Here is a 27,162-nt window from a genome sequence, read left to right as displayed (position 1 = left end):
TTTATGAGGCCAAATAATACTCCACTGTATGGACATAACACACTTTTAGCCATAAATTATAGATAATCTTTGGACTGTTTTTACCTTTCAACTAGTATACATGATTCTGTATACTAGTATAAATAATGAGCAAGGGTATACAAAGTCTACAAAAATTGGTCTGAGAGCCAGGTGGTGGTGCACCTGGTTGAATGCATACCTGACAACGTGTAAGGACACAGGGTCGAGCCCCCAGTCCCCACCTGCAGGGGTAAAGCTTCACAGGTGGTGAAGCAGGGCTGCAGCCCCCCTCGATCTATCTCTTTATCTCCCCCTTCCCTCTCCATTTCTTGCTTTCTCTATCCAATAAATAAATAATTTAAAAATTGTAAATTGGTTTCAATGATTGTTTTCCATTCTCATGGGCAAAGACCTAGAAATAAAATTGCCAGTTCATACAACAACTCTATGTTAATATATCGAGCAATTTCCACAGTGGCTTACCATTGTACACTCCTGTAAAGGACCGTGCTCGAGAGTCCATTGCTGTATCCGCTGGGCCACCTGGGCATCTTTTTATGGTCACCTGTACGTCTCCTTTAGAGAATTGTCAAAGCCATTCAGTCAGCTTTAAATTGGTTCTGTTGTCATTACTGAGTTGTTGAAAATTACTCTTTTTCAGATATATAATTTACAAATATTTTTTCAACAATACAATTTTCATTTAGAAGCTTTTCCGGTTGATGTAGTCCCATGGGTTTATTTTTGCTTTTGTTTTCTTTGCAATTGGACTTGTGCCATTGAAGATGTCTATAAAACCTAGATGGACAAGAGTTCTGCCAATATTTTACCCTAAGTGTTTGATGGTTTCTGGTCTAACATCCAAGTCCTTGATCCACATGGAGTTTACTTTGGTGTGTGGTAAAATCAGTGGTTTGGGTTTCATTTTTCTTCATGTTTTCAACCCAATTTTCCCAACACCATTTGTTGAAGAGACCTTCCTTTCTCTATTAAATAGTTTGTGTCCCCTTGTCAGAAAGTAGATGTCCATAGGTGTGGGGGCTTATGCCTGGGCTCTCGGTGCTGCTCCACTCACCACTGTGTCTACGTATTTTCCAGTAACGGACAGTTTGCTTACAGGAGCCCTATGAGCTAGATCTGGGTGCTTGGTGCCTCCAGTCCTGTTCTTTACTCATTTATGTGTTACCTATTAACCCCATTACACAAAAATCATTAGGTGTGATGCAGTTCAATTCATATGCCTTTTCTTCTGTCTGTGCCTTTAAAATTCAGGTTGTTGGGTGGGCTGGGGAGACAACATCATGGGTATACAAATCAGCTTTTATGCCTGAGGCACCAAAAGTCCCCGATTTAACTTCTAGCAGCAGCAGAATATACGCGGATATCTTCGCCCACCCTGTCCAACGCTTGACGTCTCGTCACCCAATCTGGTCCCCTACGCCTACACTGAACTTCTCTGTTCCAGTCTCTTGGAAACAGAGCTGGCAGTCAGCTGAGGTCAAGAACAAACACCTCATCATAGAACCCTGCGAGCGTCAACCCGGCTTTGACCTAGCACGTTATGATCGGGCCCTCCTCAATCGCTATCGAACAGGCCATGGCCGGTGCGCCGCTATGTTCCATCGCTGGGGAGCCAGAGATGACCCGAACTGCCCCTGTGGCTCCAGACAGACTATGACCCACATAGTCAACGACTGCCACCTCTCCAGATTCAAAGGAGGTCTCGAAACTTTACATCAGGCTCAACCTGACACTGTTGACTGGCTACGGAAGAAGGGCAAACGCTAGAAGAAGAAGCAGCAGAATAAGCCAGAGTTGAGCAGTCAGCGCTCTGGTTAAAGGCAAACAAACAAATAAATTCACTTTACTGGGGAAGTGATGGTTTACAAGACTGTCACTCTCCTATGTCCTCATGACGTGTGTCAACACACACACCTTCTGTGAACTTGGGATCTTCCTCTGACTCAACTCCCCTTCAGCCTTCTCCTGACTTCTCCCTAGAGCCACACAACAGACCACAGCCAATTCAAGTTTAGCCCTATTCTCCCCCTTTATTAAAGAAAATTATTAGTGGTTTAATAGTGGCTTGTTCACAAGATTACAAAACGACAGTCCAGCTTCACACCACACCCACCAAAGTTCTGTCTCCACCCTGAAACAAGAATCATTGTAGTTCTCAAAAGTCTTAGAAAAAGTTTGCAATATTATTGCTTCTGTTCCCCTGCAGGTGAGGACCAGGGGCTCGAACCTGGGTCCTTGAGCATTGTAATACATGTGATCAACCAGGTGCGCCACCACCCAGCCTGTTTTTTTTTTTTTTTTTTTCTGCTTCCAAGGTTATTGCTGGGGCTCAATGCCTGTACTGCAAATCTATTGCTCCTGGTGGCCAATTTTTCCCATTTTGTTGCCCTTGTTCTTGGATAGGACAGAGAGAATTCCAGAGAGGAGGAGAAGACAGAGAGGGGGAGAGAAAGACACCTGCAGACCTGCTTCACCTCTTATGAGGCAACCCCCCTGCAGAAGGGGAGCCCGAGCTCGAACGGGGATCCTTACCTGGCCTTTGGGCTTCATGCCATGTGTGCCTAATCCGCTGCGCTACCGCCCCACCCCTGACAAATTCGAGTCTTTACTGGTACTCTGCTAACCCATGGCTGAAATACATGTGGTCATAATTTACTCTCTGGATCCAAATCAGTAGGCTGTGGACTCAGATACTGTAGGAGACCGCCCAAGATACGCTGGAGACACACTTGAGACTATTTACTTGGATAACTTTGAAGTCTCAAAATTTTAAAAATTAAGTAAGAGCACATGGAAAATTAGGAGAAACACCTGGCAGTACTGAAGCTGTCAGAGATGGCAGTGACCTGAATCATTTAGATGATTCTGTACATCCTAGATGAGTCTCTTTATTTTCAATTACATTTCTTTTATTAAATAATAGGTCGTATATGTAATCCACATACCAAAAATCACCATTTCGAAGTTTGTTGGTCTTTTTTTTTTGCATATTCACAAACTATCAACATCAATACTGCATCCTATCGGTCCCCAAAGGCAAAATGTCTGGGTTGTTTTTACTTTTTGCTTATGGTGAATATCATTGTACGCATTTTTATAAGGGTGTATGTTTTTATTCTCTTGGATACATCCCTAGACTAGAACCGGTGGGTCATACGTTAACTGTGTAACTGCTTGAGAAAGTCAAACTGCCTTGCAAAATGACAATATTATTTTATAATACTACCAATAAAGAATAAGGATTCAAATAGTTTCATATCTCTACCTACATCATCTATTGTGTAAGTTTCTGTTGATCGTCTTCTTCGTGGGTCTGAAGTGCTGGCTCATGATTCTGACTCACATTTCTTTGCTAACTACGACCTTGTCCATGCTCAAACATAAATTTATTTGAATTTTTTAAAAATTCATTTTATTTATCTTTTATTTATTTATTTTCCCTTTTGTTGCCCTTGTAGTTTTCCATTGTTATAGTTATTGTTGTTGTTATTGATGTCGTCATCGTTGTTGGATAGGACAGAAAGAAATGGAGAGAGGAGGGGAAGACAGAGAGGGGGAGAGAAAGACAGACACCTGCAGACCTGCTTCACCACCTGTGAAGCGACTCCCCTGCAGGTGGGGAGCCGGGGGCTCGAACCGGGATCCTTACGTCGGTCATTGTGCTTCGCGCCACATGCGCTTAACCTGCTGCAATACTGTCTGACTCCCAAACATAACTTTCAATAGGTAAATGTCTCCAGGTTTTTTTTTTTTTTTTTTTTTAAGGCTTCTTTGGCTGGGGAGATAACTTAGAACAATAACACGGGACCTGGAAGCCAGAGACCCTGGAGGCCTTGCATCAGTCCCTGACACAGCCATATCCCAAAGTTTAATGATTTTCTGACCTTTCTGCTTTCCTCATAATAAGATAATTCCTTTTTTAAAAAAGAGACTTTCTTTATGAAATTGTAAGAGTAGTCAGGGGTCTCCCCCAGAATAAGTGTCTAGGACCAGATGATTTTACTAATGAGCTTTCCTGAACTTAAAAAGTGTATTTACCAGAGGCTTCTGGCGGCATGGCAGCTGCTGAGTTCTGCTCTTCCCAGTCAATGAGGGGAGCATGACAATCACCTGAAAACCCAGCAGAACGTGACCAGGATTCCTCTGGAAACTCACCAAGCCACTGACTAGATTTCCATAAGTGTTCACACGTCTCTCAGTAAATTTTAAGAGGTTATTTATATCGACAGCATTTGGGGCTTTTGACAAATAATAAGATATTCATACTAGGACACTTTTTTCATCGTTTTCCCTCAACATTAAAAAAACAAAACCATCTCGAATCTTCCCCTTGATTTTATTGTGCTCATCTCTATCTGTTCCCAGTGCTGTCTCTATTCTTTTTTTGCTGCTCAAATCCCTCCAGCTGACTCAGACGAGTGTGGCCTATTTGCCTGTCTCTTGTGCTTCCAAAGACGCATCACCAAAGAAAAGGAACATCTGTCTCTGCCTCTGACCTGACAAAAATAAAATGACAAAGTGATGTGTTTCCTCCACACACTGAAAGCCTAGAAATAGATCTAGACGGACATTTTTCAATCAGTGTGCCGACCTAACAAGTAGAGACACAGACTGTGAGGACACGGGGATGCTGAGGGCCCCCGCCGCCCCTGCCGCCCCCGCCCCGCATGCTTCCTTCTGGGCTCTGGCCTGGCAGCACAGTGGAGCTCCGCCAGCTGTTTCCCTGGCATCTGCACCCTTGCCTCTGGAGCTGTGGAGCTGCTTCAACTTCCTAGGTGGCATGAAAATGATGGTGTCGTAGTGAGACTGTGAACTGGCTCCTTTGACGTCATGGAATTTCTGAGGGAGATTTACTCATGTTGAACGTTTTACATGCATTACACCATCAGAAAGGGCTTGGAATAGCACTGGTCCTTGAAGACTATTTTCTTCTTAATTTTTTTTTATTATCTTTATTGGATAGAGACTGTCAGAAATTGAGAGGGAAGGGGGTGATAGAGAAGGAGAGAGACATAGAGACACCTGCAGCCCTGCTTCACCACTTGCAAAGCTTTCCCCCTGAAGGTGTGGGAATGGGGGCTGGAACCCGGGTCCTTGTGCACTGTAACATGTGCACTCAACCAGGTGCGCCACCACCTGGCCCCCTCTTGAAGACTTGATACTTGGGGACATAGCTATCTTGTGTTGTAAAGCAGAGGTCAGAGGAGTGTTCCAGGTGTCTAGAGTGGTGGGCTTAGTGAAGGAAGCTGGTCTGTTAGTGTTTCTTCATCCTCCAGACAAAGCAGCACTCAAAACTTCCGAAGGGTATAGACCCCAACCCTATAGACTAGTTTAAAAAGCACTGGAGGTGGTACATAAAGATCTTTTAAAAATTATTTATTTATTTATTTATGGATAGAGACAGAGAGAAATTGAGAGGGGAGGGGAGACAGAGAGAGACCTGCAGCCCTGCTTCACCACTCATGAAACTTTCCCCCTGCAGGTGGGAACCAGGGGCTTGAACCCAGGTCCCTGTACACTGTAATGTGTGCACTTAGCCAGGTGTGCCACTGCTTGGCCCTTTAGGACATCAAGATCTTTTTTTTTCTTTTTTTATATTTTATTTTATTTATTTATTCCCTTTTGTTGCCCTTGTTGTTTTATTGTTGTAGTTATTATTGTTGTTGTTGTCATTGTTGGATAGGACAGAGAGAAATGGAGAGAGGAGGGGAAGACAGAGAGGAGGAGAGAAAGATAGACACCTGCAGACCTGCTTCACTGCCTGTGAAGCGACTCCCCTGCAGGTGGGGAGCTGGGGTTCGAACCGGGATCCTTATGCTGGTCCTTGTGCTTTGCGCCACCTGCGCTTAACCCACTGCGCTACAGCCCAACTCCTGGACATCAAGATCTTTAGGCAGTCTGAGTGGTGGTCCATCTGGTTGGGTGTACATGTTGCAATGTGCAACGTCCCGAGTTCAAGCCTCCAGTCCCCACCTGTAGGGAGGTCATTTCACAAGTGGTGAAGTAGGGCTGCAAGTGTCTCTCTGTCTTCCCCTTCCTCTCAATTTCTGGCTGTCTCTATCCAACAAATAAATAAATAAATAAATAAATACATAAATAAAATTATATTAAAAAGAAGAAAAGAAGTAGAGAGGGAAAAATCACCAGAAGTAGAGAGGGAAAGAGACGTGTCTGCGGAGCTCACCAGTGAGCAGCAAAAGGAAAACCAAAGCTTTTCTCCCTGGCTTCCTGATTCTTGGTTCAAGTTGTTGGGAGACTGAACTGCCTCCACCTTTGGCCTAGAGTTGGCTTGTATCCACTGAAATCCTTTCCTAAAATATCAACTTCACATGCTTTCTGACAACAAAGCACAGTGATACTTCTTTCATCAAGTTACTGATGAAAGTTCTGTGGAATCCTTCCTTGGCAGATCTCTTTCCTTCTTGATTGCGGTTTTCCAGATCCTGAGGTATCAGATTATGCTTTTCAAGCATTTATTTATATTTTAGCCATATTACACACAAATGTATGTTTGTGTGTGCTGAATGGTTTACGAGTATACAATTGTTCTATAGAGGGTAAGGAGAATGTATACACACAGAGAAAAATTGAACTAAAAATTGGGGCACACAGCTTATGAGACAGGCAAAATGTATAAAACATATAAGAATAAGCAAGTTAGCAACCCATTGCTTGACAGACAGACACAGATAAAATTAGTAGACATGGATAAATAGAACAGTCATAAAATGAACATAATTAAAAAGAGTGGAAAATCCAAGACACACCCAATAGTCATGATACACTAAGTATACAAGAGGACATGAGTCATCAAATATTTATGACACAGTGAAGATTCCTGAGGCCAGAGGGGGAGAGAGAGAGAGAGAGAGAGAGAGAGAAGAAGGAGGAGGAGGAGGAGGAGGAAGAGGAGGAGGAGGAGAGGAGGGGGAGAAAAGGAGGGGGAGAAGAGGAGTAGGAGAAGAAGCAGACAGGAGAGAGGGGAGAGAGAGAGAGAGAGAGAGAGAGAAGAAGAAGAAGAAGAAGAAGAAGAAGAAGAAGAAGATGATGATGATGATGATGATGGAGGAGGAGGAGGAGGAGAAGGAGAAGAAGAAGAAGAAAAAGAAGAAGAAGATGATGATGATGATGGAGGAGGAGGAGGAGAAGGAGAAGGAGGAGAAGGAGAAGAAGAAATAGAAGAATTAGAGGAGGAGGAGGAGAGAGAGGTAATTGAACTAAAATTCAGGTAGTGTCACCTTTCTTCTCTACCATATCTTAGACAGCTTAACCTACTTTAACTTTGCATCTTACTGTGTTTTCAACTGATTTAACAAACCATATGGTTTAAGCATTTTGCTTTATTCTTTGTTCTGTGACCCCTTGTATAGCTCATCTATAATTGTCTGGAGAGACTTCCATTGCAACAAGGTAATATGTCACACTTAAAAAAAATGTCTGTATGGGGAGTCAGGTGGTAGCACAGTGTGTTAAGCGCACGTGATGCAAAGCGCAGGGACTGGCAGAAAGATCCTGGTTCGACCCCCATCTCCCCACCTGCAGGGGAGTCGCTTCACAGGCAGTGAAGCAGGTCTGCAGGTGTCTGTCTTTCTCTCCCCCTCTCTGTCTTCCCCTCCTCTCTCCATTCTCTCTATCCTATCCAACAACGATGACATCAATAACAAGTCAACAAAAAGGGAATAAAATATTTTTAAAAATTTAAATGTATGTATATATTCACTTACGTTTTATTGGAGGTTGATGGTTAATTACGTACAGCTGTTGGCACAGGATACAGTTTCTCGTCTTATCAAGACAGGTGTCTGCAAAACACAGTCACCACAAAATTAGGCCCATCATCCTGCACCAGGACCTGAAGCCTTCCCCCTCCACCTCTCTCTCTGTCCTCCTTCCCAGAATCCTTTGCTTTGGTGCAATTGACTAAACCAGTCCAGTTGTTACTTTATGTTTTTGCTTTCTGTTCTTTAAAAAAATCATGTTCTTACATGCTATTAACTTGGCTATAAATGTCATAATATGCTCATTCATCTACATATTTTAATCCAGCATTATAGATGAGATTCTTCCATGAGAAATTATATGAATCTGTTTCATTTATTTTCACAGCTATAGCCACAAATGAATGTATCACAAATTTACTCACAAATCCCTCTGCTGTTCTAAAGTAAGTTGTTTCCAATTTTTCACTAGTGTACGCAATGCTGCAGTGAGTAGTCTTGATCTTGGGGCTCGTGTCAAAGAACTTCTTTGAGGATATACCCAGAAGTACAATTTCTGGGTTGAAAAACATGGATTCCGATAAATATTGTCAGATTGTTCTCCAGTGTGACTGTACTAACTTGTACTCTTACCAGAAATTTATAACCCTTTATACTTTTAATTCTAGCCAATAATTTGTGATTTCAAAATATAGTAATAGTTTTAATTTGCTTTTGAGGTAACCTTGGCTTAGAGCTGATCAGTGTTTCAGAAGGATAGTTTTTCACCTCATCAAAATGCGTTACCCCACCCCAGCCCCCACTCCCACCAACCCACAAGAACTCTGAATATATCCTGTAGCGCTTTCTAGCCTTTAGAGTTTCTGTGGTGTTATCAGCTGACAGTCTTGGGGGATTTCCATCATAGGTGACTCTGCTTGTCTCTAGTAGATTTCAGAATCCTCTTGTTGTCTGTTTATTTATGTAATTAATTTTGTAGGACAGAGACAGAAACTATAGGATAGAGATGCAAGGGGGAGATAGAGAAGGAGAGAGAAAGTGAGGCACTTGCAGCCCTGGTTCACTGCTTGTGAAGCTTTCTCCCTGCAGGGCTTGAACCTGGGTCCTTGTGCACTGTAACATGTATGTTCAACCAGGTGCACCAGCACTTGGCCCCTGCTCTGTTTCTGATCTTTGCTACTTTAATGACTCTGTATCGAAGTGAACTTTGCTTTGAATTTGTTTTTCATTTGACTCTGCCCATCTTCCTGGGTTTGAGGACCTACTCACTTCTTTTTAAAAATATGTTATTTATTTACTCATGAGAAAGCTAGGAGGAGAGAGAGACAGCAGGAACCAGACCTCACTCTGGTACATGTGCTGCTGGGGATTGAACTCGGGACCTCATGCTTGAGGGTCCAGTGCTTTACCCACTATGCCACCTCCCGGATCGCACCTTACTTGTTTGGTTTGGGGGAAATTCTCAGTTAGAATGTCTTTAGACAGGAATTGTGTCTGTCCTTCTTGCTCTCCTTGGACTCTTATGACATAGATGCTGTTTCTCTCAATGCGCTTCTATAATGCTCTTATATTTTCTTCATCTATTTTAGTGTTTCTTTCCGTGTGTGTGTGTGTGTGTGTGTGTGTGTGTGTGTGTGTGTGTGTGTGTGTAGGGGTGGGGGGATAATGGCTTTCCCATCTATCTTGCTGTTCTCCCCTTTGCTATTGGTGGCTGTCAGTCTGCAGGTGTTCTGCCACTGTACTTTGCACTTCTCTGATGACGATTGAGAATTTGTCTATAAATTTCTTCATTTATTCTTCTGAATTTGTTTCAGTCCTTCTCCATAATTCTCAATCTGAAAACCATCTCTGGGACCATAACTTTGAAGTTCTGATCAGCAGAACTGGGGGTTTCGTTCAAGTCGTTGTCTTTGACCACCATCGCAGGCCAATATTGTTACCTTCCCATATGTGTCTCTCCACAAATACACAGAGGCAGTAGGTGGCAGAGCCCTCAGTGGAACCAGCTGGCCAGAGTGGCGAGGGGTCTGGCTGGAACTGGGCGAATTACCAGACACAAGCTGCACTGAGCACAGGCCGAGCCTGGAGTACTCTGAACCAGGTTCCAGTCGAATCTTGTGAGGCCTGAACTGGACTTGAGTTGAAAGATTGGCAGAGTCCAGCAGCACGGGGTCTGGCTGAACCCAGGCAGGCTGAATTCAGTGAGGAGCGTGGACTAAGCAGGGAGAGGCTTAATCCCCACCGGCACCACAGATGCCTCCATTTATCAGATCAGAAAGAAATAAAAAGCAAGTCTCTGTTGTTGTCACCTGGATTTTTGCCTTATTTCTTCTGTCGGCAGTTCATGTGAGCTCCACGCTGGTTTTTCTGCTGGCTTTCCATGTATGTAGTGGTTCCCATGTATGTAGTGGTTTCTATGTATGTAGTGGTTTCCATGTATGTAGTGGTTTACATGTATGTAGTGGTTTCCATGTATGTAGCGGTTTCTGTGTATGCAGTGGTCTCTATGCATGTAGTGGTTTCTATGTATGTAGTGGTTTCTATGTATGTAGTGGTTTCCATGTATGTAGTGGTTTCCATGTATGTAGTGGTTTTCCATGTGTGTAGTGGTTTTCCATGTATGTAGTGGTTTTCCATGTGTGTAGTGGTTTTCCATGTGTGCAGTGGTTTTCCATGTATGTAGTGGTTTTCCATGTGTGTAGTGGTTTCCATGTGTGTAGTGGTTTTCCATGTGTGTAGTGGTTTCCATGTATGTAGTGGTTTTCCATGTATGTAATGGTTTCCATGTGTGTAGTGGTTTTCCATGTATGTAGTGGCTTCCATGTATGTAGTGGTTTTCCATGTATGTAGTGGTTTCTATGTATGTAGTGGTTTCCATGTATGTAGTGGTTTCCATGTATGTAGTGGTTTCCATGTATGTATTTTTTTTTGTTGTGTTGATAAAGGGAAGCAGACAGGTTTTACGGATCTGGTTCAGAGAAGTCAGAGTCGTACCACTGAAGGACCATTTATTCACTCTGCTCCGTATTTCAGTTGTGAGAGAGGTGTTTCTGCAAACTTTCTGTCACAGCTTTTATTTTATGTATTTATTTTCTTTTACCACAGCACTGCTCAGCCCTGGTTTATGGTGGTGCAGGGGATTGAACGTGGGCCTTTGGAGCCTCTGGTGTGAGAATCTCTTTGCAGAACCATTATGCTATCTATCAACCCCCCACCCCCACTCTGTGTCATAGTTTTTAGAGTTTTCTATTCTTTGTTTAAGTCAATTTCCCTTTCTTTTCTTTGAAAACACTGAAAAACAGGAGAAAAAAAAACCCTGTAACATAAATTGGCCTCCCCCCCCCTTCTCCAAAGGCACTAGAGTTTGGATGCTTCATGTCATAAAAAATATCCATCTGCTTATAAAGGGGCATCAGCAAGAGAATGTAGTCACATCCATCCAAATCAGTCACCACTGAGGAAATGCCACAGAGATGGCAGATCAGCCGCAGAACTCTTACTCACGGGCTGAGAATGCTCCCAGTGGCAAGAATTCTAGAAAGCTCTTTGTTGCCTTAATAGATCTTGTCCAGAACACTCCTTGTCTTAAATTTGACTATCAGAAACTTTTATACTAGGACCTTTATTATTTTTTCAATATTTAAAAAGGCTGAAAAAGTAAAACACACCTCACAAAATTGTTTTTACAGGTGGTTAACACCTTATTTGTAACACTTCCCTCAAAACACGTGGGGATGGGCCAGAGGGCAGGTATGTGCTTCAGAGTAAGCTGGCGGCCACCCACAGCTTCTCACTGACCTGCACCTGCAGACAGACCAAGGAAGCTTTCTTGATTCTTCATTTACCCCTTAAATGTCTTGGACAACTCCCCACAAGCTCAGTAGCGTTCTCAACTGTGGTTCTAGGAGTCCCTTTTGGCTTTAAATCTTCTAAAGTAATTGCTTTAGAAATAACAGATTCTTGGGGGTCGGATGGGAGTGCACTAGGATAGAGCACACATTGCCATGCGCAAGGACCCAGGTTCAAGTCCTCAGTCCCCATCTGCAAGAAGGAAGATTCAGGAACAGTGGAGCAGTGCCGCAGGTATCACTTTCTCTTTTGCTCTATTTCTGGCTCTACCGGAAAAAGGAAAACTGGCTGCCAGGAACAGTGGCACCATCCAGGTACCATGATCGGGTCTCAGCAATAAGCCTTGTGCATCCCACCCCTCCCCAAAATGCAGATTCCTGAACTCCAGCCCAAGTTTACACAATTGGAGTGCCGGATTCTGTTTCCTTCCTTCCTTCCTTCCTTCCTTCCTTCCTTCCTTCCTTTTTCTTTCTATTCCTTCTCTTTCTTTGTTAAATCAATCAGTTTGATTTAAAGAAAAAATAATTTAACAAACGAGAATAATAACATCAGGAAAAGTACTGACACCATGAATATGTATTTCAGTGAAGCATTACAAAGTGACTATTTCTATACCCATGGCACAAACCAGGGAAAGTCACGCCTGCACTTCTGAAGGCTCCTGTTTGCCTTTCCATCACCTTCCTCTCCCCTCACTGTAACCACAATTCTTAATACCTCCGGCATGATGTTTGCACTCACTGACGAAAAGGCAGTGATACCGTACAACGCCGGCCTGTCATCTCCTATGAGGACGCTGCCTTTGTAATCACATCTTCTGCTTCCGTCCTCATCCCATTTCATTCTTAAGTCATTCGGAGTTAGTGATGTCTCCCTGTGCAATTGCTTCCCTAATGCACTGCTCATGTTTCCCGTGGCCTCGGTGCCTCAGCGCTTCTGTGCTTTGAGGGCCGTGTCTGTACTTCCTGAGTCTATTCAATTCATCCCCTGGAGACCTGATTGTCACTTCCCATAAGCTTCATGATTTTCGCTCCTATGTCCTAGCAAGGCAGAATCATCGCTCTTTTCATTGTGTGTCTAAAAACAGCTTAGAAAATGGAGTGACAGGGCCGGCTGGTGGCACACCTGGTTGAGTGCACAGGTTACAATGCACAAGGACCTGAGTTCAAGCCCCTGGTCCCCACCTGCAGAGGGAAAACATTGCAAGTGGTGAAGCAGGGCTGCAGGTGTCTCTCTCTCCCTCTCTATCACCCCCTCCCCTCTTGATTTCTGGCTGTCTCCATCCAATAAATAAAGATAATTAAAAAAGAAAAAGGTGTGACTCTACTTTTACATCCTGGTCTTTCTAGACCAAGGATTAGGGCAAAGATTTAAAAAAAAATTTTTTTTTCTCTTGAACATAATGGCTTAGAGTGTATCTCTCACCATGTGTTTAATTGTTGAACAAACAGCATCCAAACAACTTTGGAAAACTAGAATACCGCAACATTAACATCTCCGAAGTAATTGAGATCAGACCATGTTCTTTTTTTGGTCAGGAAATAAACCCAGACATGAGGAGAACACTGAGAGGGGAGGAGAAAGCAATGAAGGAGTGCCGTGGGTGGGGGAGGACAGAGGGGAGGTGGGAGCTGGAGTGGCCTTGCCAGCAGCTCTTGCCAGCCAGGAGCGGAGCAGAACAGGAAGTCCTTCTTTCTCAAAGGACCTAGCTGTCAGTCCACGGGGCGACATGGGGAGCCTGGACTGTCTCAGTCCCTTTCCGTTTCTTCCTCCTCTGACTATCCCCAGGCAGCCCTCTGCTTCTGAAGGTTTGTTCTCGCTGGAGAAATACCCCCCTTCTAAGGGATGTGTCTATTTCCTGCTCATAGCATACAAGCAAGGTGGGGTGTGTGGTTCTTCGAAACTCCTGCCTAGTGTGTATGAGTCTGAGCAGAGGGTGACAGCGAGACAAGCAGTGTGCCCCTGTGTGACGCCTCTGGGCGTCCCAAGCACCTACTCCAAGCGTCCGGATGGGGACCTCCCACCAGCACCTTTGTAGCGATGTCAATGTGCCTCAGACAAACCCACTCCAGCTCGTAGGAACACCGAGAGATTGAAAAGAGTAGGACGAGAAAAATGGCTTCACATCCGTAGAGTGGGGACCGGGCGGGGGCGCACCTGTTACAGTGCTTAAGGACCTGAGTTCGAGCTCCCAGTCCCCACCTGTAGGGGGAGAGCTTTGCAGGTGGTGAAGCCGTGCTGCAGGCGTCTCTCTGTCTCTCTGCCTCTCTCCCCCTTCCCTCTCAATTTCTGACTATCTCTATCCAATAAGTAAATAAAGATAATAAAAAAATAAAATAGCTTGTAGGGGCCAGGGGGTGGTGCACCTGGTTGAGTGCATGTATCACAACGCACAAGGACCCGGGTTTGAGCCCCTGGGTCTGATGGGGTTTGAGCCCCATCTGCAGGCGGAAAGCTTTGCGAGTGGTGAAGCAGGGCTGTGGGTGTCCTAATGTTTCTCTCCCTTTTCCCTGTTGATTTCTGGCTATCTCTACTCAGTAAACAAATGAAGATAATAAAAAAAAAAAAACTTTAACAAATACACATTTGTAGAATCCAGAAGAGAATCTGAAAAACACAAAGTCTACCAAAAAGTAGTCTGACAGGGTGCTACCAGGGGCAATTTGATCTCTAGGGTGGGGCCTGGGGCCACTTTGAGTTGGAGAATGTGCTGAATGGCAGCAAGCTCTCTTAACCAGGTACAGCATGGAGACTGGGATGGATGTGTTTGGCAGATGAGGAAGGAGTGCAAGCTGCCCTCCTCCTCCAAGGAGGCACAACAGCCTGGAGAAGCGTCTCTAGCAGCCCTAGAACAGCCCCGAGTCTGGTGGAGCCGGTTTTCTGCAGCTGAACAGAAGCTTGGAGACATCAGAGGCTGCCCGGAAGCCACTTCTGTCTCTGCATGGAAGCGAGAGGCTCAGTGATAAAAGTCCTACGATTGTGCAAGTCCCTGAGGGAGGTGCGGTCTCGACAGTCACAAGCGCACACATGCGTGATGACTGATCAGCAACACGACTGTATTTGAAACAACAGATTAAATCAGCTCAAGCAAGCGATATTGATATAGACACAGATATAAATATGGATACATATAGATAGCTATCTGACTTGTAGACATTTTCTTCAAGGCTTATAGTTACCCAGGACTGATTCCATGTGAGAGCTCAATACATATCTGGTGGCTAAGTTACTGATTTTTTGTTCGTTTGTTTCAAATAAAGAATTTGTTACTTTGGAAGATGCTTATGGGCTTTGTTAGATTCCACACTGTTTTTTTTTTTTTGTTGAAGTTTTTTTTTTTATTGAAGGATAATTAACATACAGCATTGTTTCAGTTTCAGGTGTTCAACTTACAGATTTGATATTTGTATATATTCTGAATTAAAAATGAAGTTGTCAATAGACAAGTGAATAAAGGATCTGTGGCTTAAGATAGTCAATGGAATATCATTGTTATCCAATAAGATGGGGGAAAAATGGCCACAGGAGCAGTGGATTCGTAATGCTGGCACCAAGCCCCAGAGATAACCCTGGTGGCAAAAACCAAAAAAACCAACAAACACCCCCCCCCCCTTATTCTAAATCATTTTGGGCTGGGTAATGGTTTGCAGTACTTGAGTACTGCAAACCATTAGTTTGCAAACCATTTGCAAACCAAAGTTTCTTACTTTCCCATGATTGGTGTCTTCACACCACTCCCACCACCAACCCAAGGCACTCTGTCATCAAGCACTACCCAGTACTCAACGCCCATCCCCACCTCACCCCACCCCATGTCCTCCTAGTCCAGAGTCTTCTGTTCTGTACCGCAGCCAGTCCAAGTCTCACCTGGTTTCCTTCTTGTCTTGCTTCTTACTTATCATCTGTCAGTGAGGTCACCTGGTATCTGTCCTTCTGCTTCCAACTTACTATACTTAAAATGATTCCTTCAAGTTCCATTCAAGATACGGAAAAGGACAGAAACTCAGCATTTCTCACCATTGTGCTGATAATGCCACAGCTTTCTGAACCACTTATTTGTCGATGGCCATCTGGGATGCTTCTGTTTGGATGACTTTAAACTTCGGTAAACAGAGGTATATCTCTTTGCGCATATCCCTGGGAGAGGAACTGCTAAGTCATACACATGGGAGTTCCATTTCTAATGTTCTGAGGAACCCCCAGTCTGTTTCCTGGAGGGGTTGAATCAATTTATATTCACACCAACAGTGCAGAAGCTTTCTTCTCTCCCCACATTCTCACCAGCACTTAATGTCTGTCCTTTCATTTCTTTTCTTTTTGCCTCCAGGGTTATTGCTGGGGCTCAGTGTCTGCACCATGAATCCACTGATCCTGGAGGCCATTATTTCCCCCCTTTATTGCCCTTGTTATTGTAGCCTTGTGGTTATTATTGTTATTGTTGATGTCGTTCATTGTTGGACAGGACAGAGAGAAATGGAGAGAGGAGGGGAAGACAGAGAGGGGGAGAGAAAGATAGACACCTGCAGACCTGCTTCACCGCCTGTGAAGCGACTCCCCTGCAGGAGAGGAGCCGGGGGCTCAAACTGGGATCCTCATGCCAGTCCTTGAGCTTTGCGCCACTTGCGCTTAACCCGCTGCACTACCGCCCAATCCCTGTCTCTGTCCTTTCTAATGTGTGGCATTCTCACGTATGAAAAGTGTTATTTCATTATTATCTTTATTTGCATTTTTCTAATAGTCAGCAACTTTGAACGTTTATTTCTTATGTCTGTTGGTCACGTGAATTTCTTCTTTCGTAATAATTCTATTCATATCCTCTTCCCATTTTTTTTTTCTTCTCCAGGGTTATCCGCTGGTGTTCAGTGACAGCACTAGGAATCCACTGCTCCTAGAGGCCGTTTTTTTCCCCTTATTGGATAGAGACAGAGAAAAATTGAGAGGCAGGGGAAGATAGAGAGGGAAAGACAGAGAGACACCTGCAGACCTGCTTCACTGCTTGTGAAGCGAACCCCCTGCAGGTGGGGAGCCGGGGGCTGGAACCGAGACCCTCAAGCAGGTCCTTGCGCTTTGTACTATGTGCACGTAACCCTTTGCCACTGCCCGGCCCCCTCGCCCTGTTTTTTAATGGAGTCACCAAACAGCCAACATTTCTGTTCATAGTCTGGAGCGCAGTCATTCCAAGGTGAAGGGGCTGCAGGTGGTGCGGTGTCTAGTGAGGCTTCCTTTTTGGTCCTAAGCTTCAGCCTCTCATGGAGCCAGCCCTTACACACTGAAAGGGACAGATAAGTGGCCTCTGGGATTTGCTGTTGTTGTTGTTAATAGGACATAAACTTCATTCACTATAACGTCATCTCCCAAGGCTAGACTCCCAATACCCTCACGCTGGAAGTTAGTTAGCACTTCAATCTAGACAAGCTGGTGAGATGTAAGTATTCAGTCCAGAACAGGAATGAGTTACAGCAGACAGTGTTGTGGAAACCTGAAAGAGTGCTGTGGAAACATTCAACTACACGAGCCCTACAGAGAGGATCTCTGGAAAGAGAAAGTATCTGGATTATAACCACTGTAGTCAAAGAGAGAGGGCAGAGAAGGAAGAAAAGAAAAGCAGCTCTAAGCCTCTAAAACGTGCCTGGAAATTCTCTCTAGACAGTCTTTTCAAAAGTTTCTTTTTACATTTCTTCTGTCTTAAGCACAAGCTATTAAAATAAAACCGAAACCACTCTTCACTCAGTGCCATGTTTGTGTGCACTTAGTCTTTACTGTGACAGTGCTCTCCTACACCTCATGTTATCCACGTGAAGAGTCAGCTTCTTTATCTGTAGAAGTCAATTTGGTTAGATGGCTTCGAAGATCTGACCTACGTCCTCCAGAGACTGCAATTTTGCATTTTCACTTGCATTTTACACGCACTGCCCCTTGTCCTGGAAGTCTAAGTATGTCACTATTTTATAATAGGGTCTATATCTCAAGTTCAAAATAGGCACGATGTTAAAAACAAAAGAAAAAAAAATGTTAGAAACTGAGCTAGTTAAAAACAAACAAACAAACAGAAACTAAGCTAGTTGTATGTTGAATTTCTTCAAAGTACTTGAATCAATTTTGACTAAACCAGACTGAACTCAGTGAACTTCATAACCCATTACATCTTAAAACTCTACAGTAGCTATATTTTGAGACTATATAGTATCTTCTCAAAAGTGTAACAGTGGTGAAGATTTGCTTATGTTTTTCAGAGAAGGCATTTTAAAGTGATGACATTTGAAATGAATACACACACACACACACACACACACACACACATATTCCAGTCACCTTAACGTTCGAAACCCATCTACAGTCTCCTATTGGGTTGTTGGAAAAGTCATGATGTACTGCTCCATGTTTTTTAAGCAAAAGTACATCACGACTTTTATGACAACCTAATAAATGTTTAAACATTTAAATTGGGGGTACGGCGTTAGCGGTAGCGCAGCGAGTTAAAGCGCACGTTATGCAAACCAAAAGGACCAGAGTAAGGATCTCCGTGACAGCCCCCGGCTCCCCACCTGCAGGGGAGTCGCTTCCCAGGCGGTGAAGCAGGTCTGCAGGTGTCTGTCTTTCTCTCCCTCTCTCTGTCTTCCCCTCCTCTCTCCATTTCTCTCTGTCCCATCCAACAATGACATCAGTAACAACAATAATAACTTTAACAATGATAAAACAAACCAGGGCAACAAAAAGGGGGGAAAAATGGCCTCCAGGAACAGTGGATTCATGGTGCAGGCACTGAGCCCCAGCAATAACCCTGGAGGCAAAAAAATAAAAATGTAAATTCTCTCTATATTAAAAAAAACTGATCTTCTATTACAAAATAAAGGAAATTTTAATTGTATTTCTGGTAATATGTATGTTACGTGTGACTCAGTTAATTGTGGGGCCACCATCACAAAGAGTTGAAAATTCAGATATAGAATTGCTTGGAGGCAGTAACAGGAGAACAATAGAATACAATTATATTGTATCTTAGATTTTGTAGGCCATAAAACAGAATGCTATTTTTTCTCTTTTAAGGACATCTAAAATCTATAATTCATTTTTTTCAAGTCACTTAAATATATTAAAATAAGAAATATCTCTGAAATAAATTAACATCCTCTCAGTGAAATTTTCATTCAAAGATCAGAATAATTGCTGATTTTCCATATTTTTTATTTAAAACTTGCCTTTTATTTCACAATGTGAAAATGTTTCTTTCCAAATAATTATTTTTTCAAATACACGGCTGTCTGAAGATATTTTTAATAACCATTCAAAAATTCTGTTCAGTATACATGTGTTGAACAAAAGAGACATGAGATATACAGGATTGTATGGGATAGAGACTAAATAGAAGCCATAATTATTGTTTCAAAGGATGAAGTGCTTTTCCTTAGCAAACCACCAGTCTCTGGGAATGAAAGAAGACTGTATCTGTGACACATAGAGAAAGAATGGGAGAACAAGGCGGAGAGAGATGGCAGGGAGGTCGTGCTTATAGGCGACATACAGGACAAAGTGGTTAGGAGGTAAACACCAGTCAGTGGTGCTTTATCAGAGTGGTCTCAGACGTGAGTGACTCAGTTTTCTTTTTTAAAATTATCTTTACTTATTGGCTAGAGAGAGTGAGAAATCGAGAGGGTAGAGGGAGATAAAAGGGGAGAGAGGTAGAGAGACATCTGTGGCCCTGCTTCACCACTCACACAGAGATCCCCCTGCAGGTGGGGCCTGGGGGCTTGTACTTGGGATTGAACCTTGCACACTGTAACATGTGAGCTCAACCAGGTGTATCACACCACCCTGTGCCTCAGTTTTCTTTTTAACAGTCGTACTGACTATATCGCTGCCATGCAGACCTACAGAATCGGCTACTCAAGTTTGAAGAAAAATCTGCCCAGACACATTTCCTTCTCAGCATAAAGTTCAGTGCTAGACAGACAGAAAGACAGACACACACACACACACACACACACACACACGCTCATGTCAAGGGTTTAATGGCATTTCCTCTCATTCTGTAAAGACTTTCACTGGGAAGGCTCACAAGTTCAGGTTAAGATCACTCATTTGGGTTTCATGAATCACTGACAGTACAACTTTCTGGAAGAAAGTTATTTCAGAACAGCGCAAAACACCAGGATTCCAGAGAGGAACTGCAAGACTTTCACAGATCACATTGTCTAAAAGTCTGTAAACCCCTATCTTTACTTTACGAAACTCTTATTTGGTATGAAAATATAAGAACTTTTGGAGCTGGATCCACAGCTCCAAAACTAATAGTAACGTTCGGATGAACTTGCAGCCGTGGTTTCTGAATTCAGCTAACGTAGAACTGTAGTAGGTAATCATGCATATTCATTCGAGATTTCAACACAGCTACACCAGACAGAACTTTTCACTACCACTGGAGGAGGAGGTTTATAATTACAGCGTGGTATTATTCCTCATTCCTATAACATGATGTTTGCAAAAAGGAGGACAAAAAGGGTCCAGCCGTCTAATAAGGTCTTTTTCTTTCAATGATATCAACTCACCCACTGCTGCAACATAAAGATGTGGTATGGAGAATTTTCCCTGTCAAAGAATGCCTTGTATTCCGTCAGCGAAGTCAGCCAGAATGTGCCAGTGGCCTCCTTTCAAACTGGATTCTTATGTCTATTAAAGACAGTAGTGCTACACTGCCTCGGTGCGCCCGCAGCCGAAGAGCATGATGCTCTAAGTCAAGCAAGTCTTTCACGTTCCCCATTTTTTGCAGAAAGAAAAAAAAATTTTAAAGGAAAATTCCAGTTTATCTTGGCAATAGCTGAATTACATTTTTGGAAGTGTTTCAATACTTTCTTTGGTTAGAAAAGTCGAAGCAAACCAAACTCACAAACGCTCTGTCAGCAGGCCTAGAGGAGACTGTAGTCACACGCCCCAGGACACGCGGAAGAAAAATAGCAGGCAGGTTTCTGCAGGGTGGAAGGGAGGAATCAAGTGACCAGGCGGGCTGGACAGTCGCACCCGTGGTGGTGGCAGTGGTGGTGGTGGTGTGTGTGTGTGTGTGTGTGGGAGGTCGTGGAAGGTCGATCTGTGGAAGGTTGAGGCGGGGATTCTCTTTGAACCGGGCTTTCCTTCCAGCGCCGCGCACCTGCCACCTGCCCCCGTGACCGTGACCGTGGCTGCAGCGGGGCGAGGGGCGCAGCGGGCCGGGCAGCCAGAGAGGGGGCGGCGCCCGCCACTGGGCAGAGCTGGGAGCTCTTTCTGGTTCTCTCTTTTTTTTTTAAATTATTTTTTCATTTTCTTACTTTAAAAAATATATATTGGATAAAAATTAAGAGGGAAGGGGAAGATAGACACCTGCTGCTCTTAACGTTTTTTGTTTTTTTTAAAAATATTTTGTTTGTTATTAGCTAGGCAGAGAGAAATTGGGAGGGGTGGGGGAGACACAGACACACCTGCAGCTCTGCTTCACCGGAGGCTTTCCCCCTGCAGGTGGGGACCAGGGGCTCGAACCGGGGTCCTCGCACATTGTAACATGCGCTCAACCCCGTGGCCCCGGCCTGGCCTCCTCTCTGTGTCTGTCTGTGTCTGTCTGTGTCTGTCTTTTTCAAAGTCCACCTCCCAGGGGGTCGTCCCGCCTGAAGGCTCGGCGGGCCGTGCTCCTCGCAGCCCTCTCCCGGGCACGCACCTCCCCCTCCCCCGTCCCTTCCTTCCTCCTCCCTCCCCCCCCCCGTCCCTTTCTTCCCTTCCTCCTCCCTGCTCCTCCCTCCCCCGTCCCTTCCTTCCTCCTCCTCCCTGCTCCTCCCTTCCCCGTCCCTTTCTCCCTTCCCTCCTCGCTACTTCTCCCGGTCTCCCTGTCCTCGCAAACCTTGCCGGAGGCAGCCGAGCAGGCCCCAGGCGTCTGCTCCTCCCTCCCTCCCCCTCCCTCCGTCTCCCCCTCTCTCCCTCCCTCGCTCCCTCCCTCCCTCCGTCTCTCCCTCGCTCCCTCCGTGCGTCCGTCCGTCCCCCCCGCCCCCGCGTCCCTCCCTCCTTCCCGCCCGGAGGCGCCCACCCGGTTCCTCCCAGCTGCCGTGCGAATGGGCCGCCCTCCGGGTTCCGCAGAGGGGGCGGCGGGAAGAGGCCCCGCAGCCGCCACCCCCGCGGGGATCTGCGTCACCGTCACCGGCCGCGCGCGGGGGCGGGGGCGGGGGCGGGGGCGGGCAGGGCCGGGGCGGGGCGGGGCGGGGGCCGGAGCCAGAGCCCCGCGGGGGTGGCGAGCGCGGAATCTCCCGGCGTGACCGCGGCGGGGCGGGGGCTGCGGGGGCGGCCCGGGACGGAGAGGAGGAGGAGCGGAGGGAGAGGAGGAGGAGGGAGGGGAGGAGGAGGGAGGGGAGGGAGGAGAGGAGGGGGAAGAGGGAGAGGAGGAGGGGGGAGAGGGGGAGGAGGGGAGGGAGAAGAGGAGGAGGAAGGAGGGGAGGAGGAGGGGGGAGAGGAGGAAGAGGGGGGAGAGGAGGAGGAGAGAGGGAGAGGAGGAGGAGAAGAGAGGGAGAGGAGGAGGAGAGAGGAGAGGAGGAAGGGAGCAGGGAGGAGCGCGGGGGGCGGGGGCGGGGGCGGGGCGGGAGCCGGGAGGGAGCCCCGCGGGAGAGGAGGCTGCGCCCCCGCGCGCCCCGTGCCCCCCGCCCGCCCGGAGCTGCCGCCTGCGCTGCGCGGCCGAGCGATCGCCGTCGGGGCTGGCGGGCGGGCCGGGCGCGGCGCGGCGCGGCGCGGGGAGAGCGAGCGATCGAGCGAGCGCGCCCACCCGCCGTCCCTTCCCTGCATGGGAGCGGGGGCGTCCCGGCCGCAGCCGGCGGAGCGGGCAGGAGCGGGGGCCGCGCGGTGCTCCGGGGAGAGCGCGAGCAGACGCCGCCGCCGGCCCTGTAGGTAGCACCCGGGCGCGGGGGGCGCGGGCGGCGCGGGGGGCGCGGGGCGGTGCTGCCCGGGGAAGCTCGGGGGTCCCTTCGACGGAGCCCCCCTTCCCTGCGGACTGCAGTGGGGTGGGCTGGGCTTCGTGGGTGCAGGCAGCGCCCCCTTCCCCTCCACCCAGGATGATGATTATTACTATCACTGTTATTATTTTGCAGCGGGCAGAGCCTTTTTTTTTTTTTTTTTTTTTTTTTTTTCTTTTTGGTGCGGGTGTGCAGACTCTGAAAAGTGCCTCCCCGCCGCCGCCACGGTCGTCCTGGGTGTCTCCTTCCGAATGCCGTTGGCTGGTGCGAAGCGGAGGCAGAGCTGCTGGGAAGTAGCTTCCAGAAACTTGGCGCCGAGGTGCTGGGGAGCGAGACTCATTGTGCTCGCCCAGGCCGAGCCCTGGTGCACTTTGCACGCACATGTGGGACTTGCGAGCCTCGCATGCAGAGGTGCGTGTGTGCGTGTGTGTGTGTGCATGTGTGTGTGTTTGCGTGCGCGCGTGACCTTATTCGCGGAGAAACTGCCCAAAGGCCATCAAATGCTTGCTTGTCCTCGCCTTCAGGGTTCACAAGGTTCAAGATAAGGAGATGGTGATTGTAGTCAGCCCAAGTGTTTGTCAAGACCTTGAAGAGAAGGAAAATCGAGTTGGAGTTCTGCATGCATAGTTCCTGCAGACCAAGTTTTGCAAGCAGGTGATCCCGAGGGGGGAACCTTAGTACTTAGCCCTTGCTTGGTGAGAGCCCGGAAGACTTGGGAGTAATTTGAGGTAGCTTGTCAATGTGAAATTTCATCCAAGAGAATTGATTTGAAGGAACCTGTCACCGTCATTTGGTTTGCTAGAGACATGTCTGCAAACTTAAGGAGTGCAAAGATCAGAAGCTGAGAAATTCTCAGGTCTTGTTTTAAAATATTGTGGCAGTTTTAATAGATATCAGAATGCATAGGAACAGAGGAACAGAATTTAAAATAGATTAGTCACATAGGAAATGCTTGGCTGTTTTGTTAGAGAAGATTGCACACAGTGAGTTAACCTTCTTAGAGTTTCACTTTGTTTTTTTTTTTTTTTTTTTTTTTTGAAAAACTGCCTCTGTAGAAACACAGGATTGTGACTTGTCATAATTTATGTGTGAGTTTTGAGAATATTGAGAAAGGGGATGCATAGGATTTAATGTATTTTGGGTGCAGTTTGTTCTCTTCCTGAAGACTTGTGAGAGCTGCTTTTCATCCAGGTGCCAATAAAAGCAACTCCTACTTATGGAGAGCCACTCACCCTCCATGTTTGGTATTAAGACATTTAGCAGTGTTCTTTTACCATGTTTGAAAAATCATACTGCCCTTACAGCTATTAATATGAATATACTCTTTCTCTTGAATTGATAAGATATCTGGCAAGGTCGGCCTTGATTCTTATATACTATATAAGAATCAAGTATTATATTATTATTATATATTGAAATGAGGTCTTGAAATAAAATAATTTAAAATAGCCACTGAAAGGTTCCTTGACTGAATACCATATATATGTGTGTGTGTGTGTGTGTGTGTGTGTGTGTGTGTGTATGTGTATATATATGTATATATATATCACAAAAACCAGTGTGTTATCTTGTCACTGAAAATTTTCTGTTTTCCTTGGCTGTGGTGATTTCCTATTAATGTGTCAGTAATAATAAAGAGTGAGGTATTGTAAGTGATTATTTCATTCTGCCTTCCAGTTGGGGGTGTAATCAAAATGACAAAAAAAATCCTTGGGAATACATAGTTGGTACAAGATTTTTATATATCTGCTACATGATTTGATATGTCTAGTAAATGCACCTTGTTTTATTTCAGAGTAAGATACTGTCACCAGCTAGTTCAGTTGATCATTTCCCCCTGTTGATGAGTGTCACCTATTGCTCTGTGGAGCATCTGATAAGTGTTCATTCTCGTTATATAGAGAGCTAAAGCATCTGATAAATGTTCATTCTCGTTATATAGAGAGCTAAAGCGTCTGATAAATGTTCATTCTCGTTATATAGAGAGCTAAAGCGTCTGATAATGACACTTTAGAAACATGTTAGTTATTAGTAAACTTGGGGAATCGCACAGTGGCAGCTTTAGGAGAAGAAATTACAGGTATTACAGCATGGGGGAGACTTGAATTTATTGTGTAAACATGTCAAGCTGGTTGGATGGCGCGTCACAGGCCCACCGTCAGACTTCTGTGTGGGTCGACCCAGGCTCTGTCCTGAGAGTCAGGCCGCCTCTATTCCGTTACCAGTCTAGTGGCTTTTGGTGGTGCTGCTCATTTATGCTCAGTATTTGAAATGAAAGCTCTGTAAGACTTACCTTTTGCATGTGAAGTATATTCTGGATACCACAGAACCGTGACATATCCTTTTGCTTTTTTTTTTTTTTTTACATATTCATTTATTCCCTTTTATTGCCCTTGTTTTATGTTGTAGTTATTATTGTGGTCTTCGTTGTTGCACAGGACAGAGAGAAATGGAGAGAGGAGGGGAAGACAGAGAGGGGGAGAGAAAGACAGACACCTGCAAAACTGCTTCACCCCCTGTGAAGCGACTCCCCTGCAGGTGGGGAGCCGGGGGCTCGAACCGGGATCCTTACGCGGGTCCTTGGCGCTTTGCACCACCTGCACTTAACCCGCTGCGCTACCGCTCCGCTCCCGTATCCTTTTACTTTTATGGAAGCGATAGTTTTATGATCTGCTATCAACAGTTCAAGAGCCTGGTTGTGTGTGTGTGTGTGTGTGTGTGTGTGTGTGTGTGTTTCATTGTAGAGTTTTGATTAGATATACTAAGAGGTAGATGATACCTTAAGTATCCTTAAGGTAGTTAGCCCCTTTGCTTTGGAGTTAGTTTCATTGTTTCATTCCTTTTGTAGAAAGAATAACAGTTCTTTAATAGTTACATTAAGTGGAATCTCTTTTCTGATTTGACATGTTCAGTGACTAGCACCATAGTCATACATTTTCTTAAACTTAATAGTGGAACAGGTGAGGAGTCAGAGAAGTTGACAGTAGGGAGAAATAGCAGCCCTGCTCTTGTCAAATTCTCACAGTTAACATAGCATTAAGCCTTTGAATAGTTTTCTCTTTACATATTGTGCTTAGCGGGTTACACAGTCTATACAGTGTTAATAACTTTATTTATTTTTATTATCTTTATTTATTTATTGGATAGAGACAGTCAGAAATCGAGAGGAAGGGGGAGACAGAGAGGGAAAGAAAGAGAGAGACACCTGCAGCCCTGCTTCACCACTCACAAAGCTTTCGCCCTGCAGGTGGGGACCGGGAGCTCAAACCTGGGTCCTTGAGCATTGCAACTTGTGCGCTCAACCAGGTGCGCCACCACCTGGCCCCTGTTAGTGACTTTTAAAGAGACCTCTGTAATAAAGAAGATAAAGGTTTTTTTTAAATATTTATTTTATTTATTTATTCCCTTTTGTTGCCCTTGTTGTTTTATTGTTGTAGTTATTATTGTTGTCGTCGTTGTTGGATAGGTCAGAGAGAAATGGAGAGAGGAGGGGAAGACAGAGAGGAGGAGAGAAAGACAGACACCTGCAGACCTGCTTCACCGCCTGTGAAGTGACTCCCCTGCAGGTGGGGAGCCGGGGTTCGAACCGGGATCCTTATGCCGGTCCTTGTGCTTTGCGCCACCTGTGCTTAACCCGCTGTGCTACAGCCCGACTCCCGAAGATAAAGTTTTTATATACTTTGTGTATATTATGTGCTCAGTGTTTATTAAATGACTTGACAGTTGACTAAAGAATTTCCAGCTATATGACTCTGGTGTTATGGCTAATGCATAGTTATTGTTTAATTACAAAAATAAATCTGATTTACTATTTCCTCCTCTTGACAGAAAAATGTTAGGGCTTGTAGAATTTTTTTTTCCTGGTTTGAATTCAGAATTCAAAGAAGCATCAGCAGAGGAGAACATGTCAAGTTTGTCAGATTGTCATTGATTTATTAGAAGTTAGTGCTTAATTCACTGCTGGGACGATAGTAAGATTCCACGGTTTCTATCACCGAGTGCTTCCTAGTGAATGTGTCTACTAGGGAAATCGTTTGGTATTTGTAAAAGACTTCAGCTAATTCTGCAATCTTAGGCAACCCATGATGTCACTAACCTCTGATGAATTGTGCTAGATTGGGCTGTAGGAGTCGTACAGGAGTGAGGAGAAATCATTTTCTATGTTTAGTATTCTAATTATTTTATTTCTTATATCTTACTATTGTATTCTTCTTCTTCTCCTCCTTCTCCTTCTTCTTCTCCCCCTCCCCAGTCAGATTCTGACTTTTCATGAATCTCCTCAGTTTTAACCTGTAGTAGACAAGCTGTGATCCCAACCTGGCGAGACTTCAGAGGCTTTAACTGTCGTGTATACCCTCCCTCACCATTTCCTGTTTCCTTTTTTGCCATCTCTCATCGAGACCCTTCTTCATTCCTTTAGTTTGTGCCGGATCTCATCTCACTGCGAGGATGAAAACAGTCTGGTGGAACTAATTCACCTTAATCTGTAAATGACTCATGAGCTCTAAACACTTCCCAAGGTTTGACTTTTTTTTCTTCTTCTTTTCTTTCTTCCTCTCCCACATGTCTTGTAAGTCTGTAAAAGGCTGCTGCTAACTTCAATAATTTTAAAGTAA

The 27,162-nt window shown here is 45.1% G+C and overlaps 1 protein-coding gene and 1 long non-coding RNA gene across 11 annotated transcripts in view; one reads left to right on the top strand and one right to left on the bottom strand.

Moving 5' to 3' along the window:
• Positions 1-1,821: 1,821 nt before the first annotated feature.
• LOC132534231 (uncharacterized) lies at positions 1,822-21,222 on the bottom strand. Of its 2 annotated transcripts, XR_009545905.1 has the most exons (4): positions 21,038-21,222; positions 20,473-20,551; positions 7,742-7,823; positions 1,822-1,997 (listed from the first exon to the last, which is right to left on the bottom strand). It is a non-coding gene; the product is annotated as an uncharacterized LOC132534231 (long non-coding RNA). The 2 variants fall into 2 exon arrangements; XR_009545906.1 differs by having other exon boundaries at positions 20,473-21,222.
• Positions 21,223-22,144: 922 nt separating this feature from the next.
• The window catches only part of NAB1 (NGFI-A binding protein 1), a 51,253-nt gene continuing 46,235 nt past the window's right edge, over positions 22,145-27,162 (top strand). For 2 of the 9 annotated variants that reach the window (XM_060177558.1, XM_060177561.1), the window contains exon 1: positions 22,712-22,957. In XM_060177558.1, the coding sequence (XP_060033541.1) occupies positions 22,928-22,957 (30 nt within the window). In that variant the 5' untranslated portion in view covers positions 22,712-22,927. Of the gene's footprint in view, positions 22,482-22,708; positions 22,958-27,162 lie in introns of those variants that run through there. The other 7 variants (XM_060177562.1, XM_060177563.1, XM_060177560.1 and 4 more) reach the window with 7 other exon arrangements.

This window comes from Erinaceus europaeus, chromosome 18 (assembly GCF_950295315.1).
Source record: "Erinaceus europaeus chromosome 18, mEriEur2.1, whole genome shotgun sequence".
Taxonomy (NCBI): domain Eukaryota; kingdom Metazoa; phylum Chordata; class Mammalia; order Eulipotyphla; family Erinaceidae; genus Erinaceus; species Erinaceus europaeus.
This window is presented reverse-complemented; position numbering and strand designations above follow the sequence as displayed.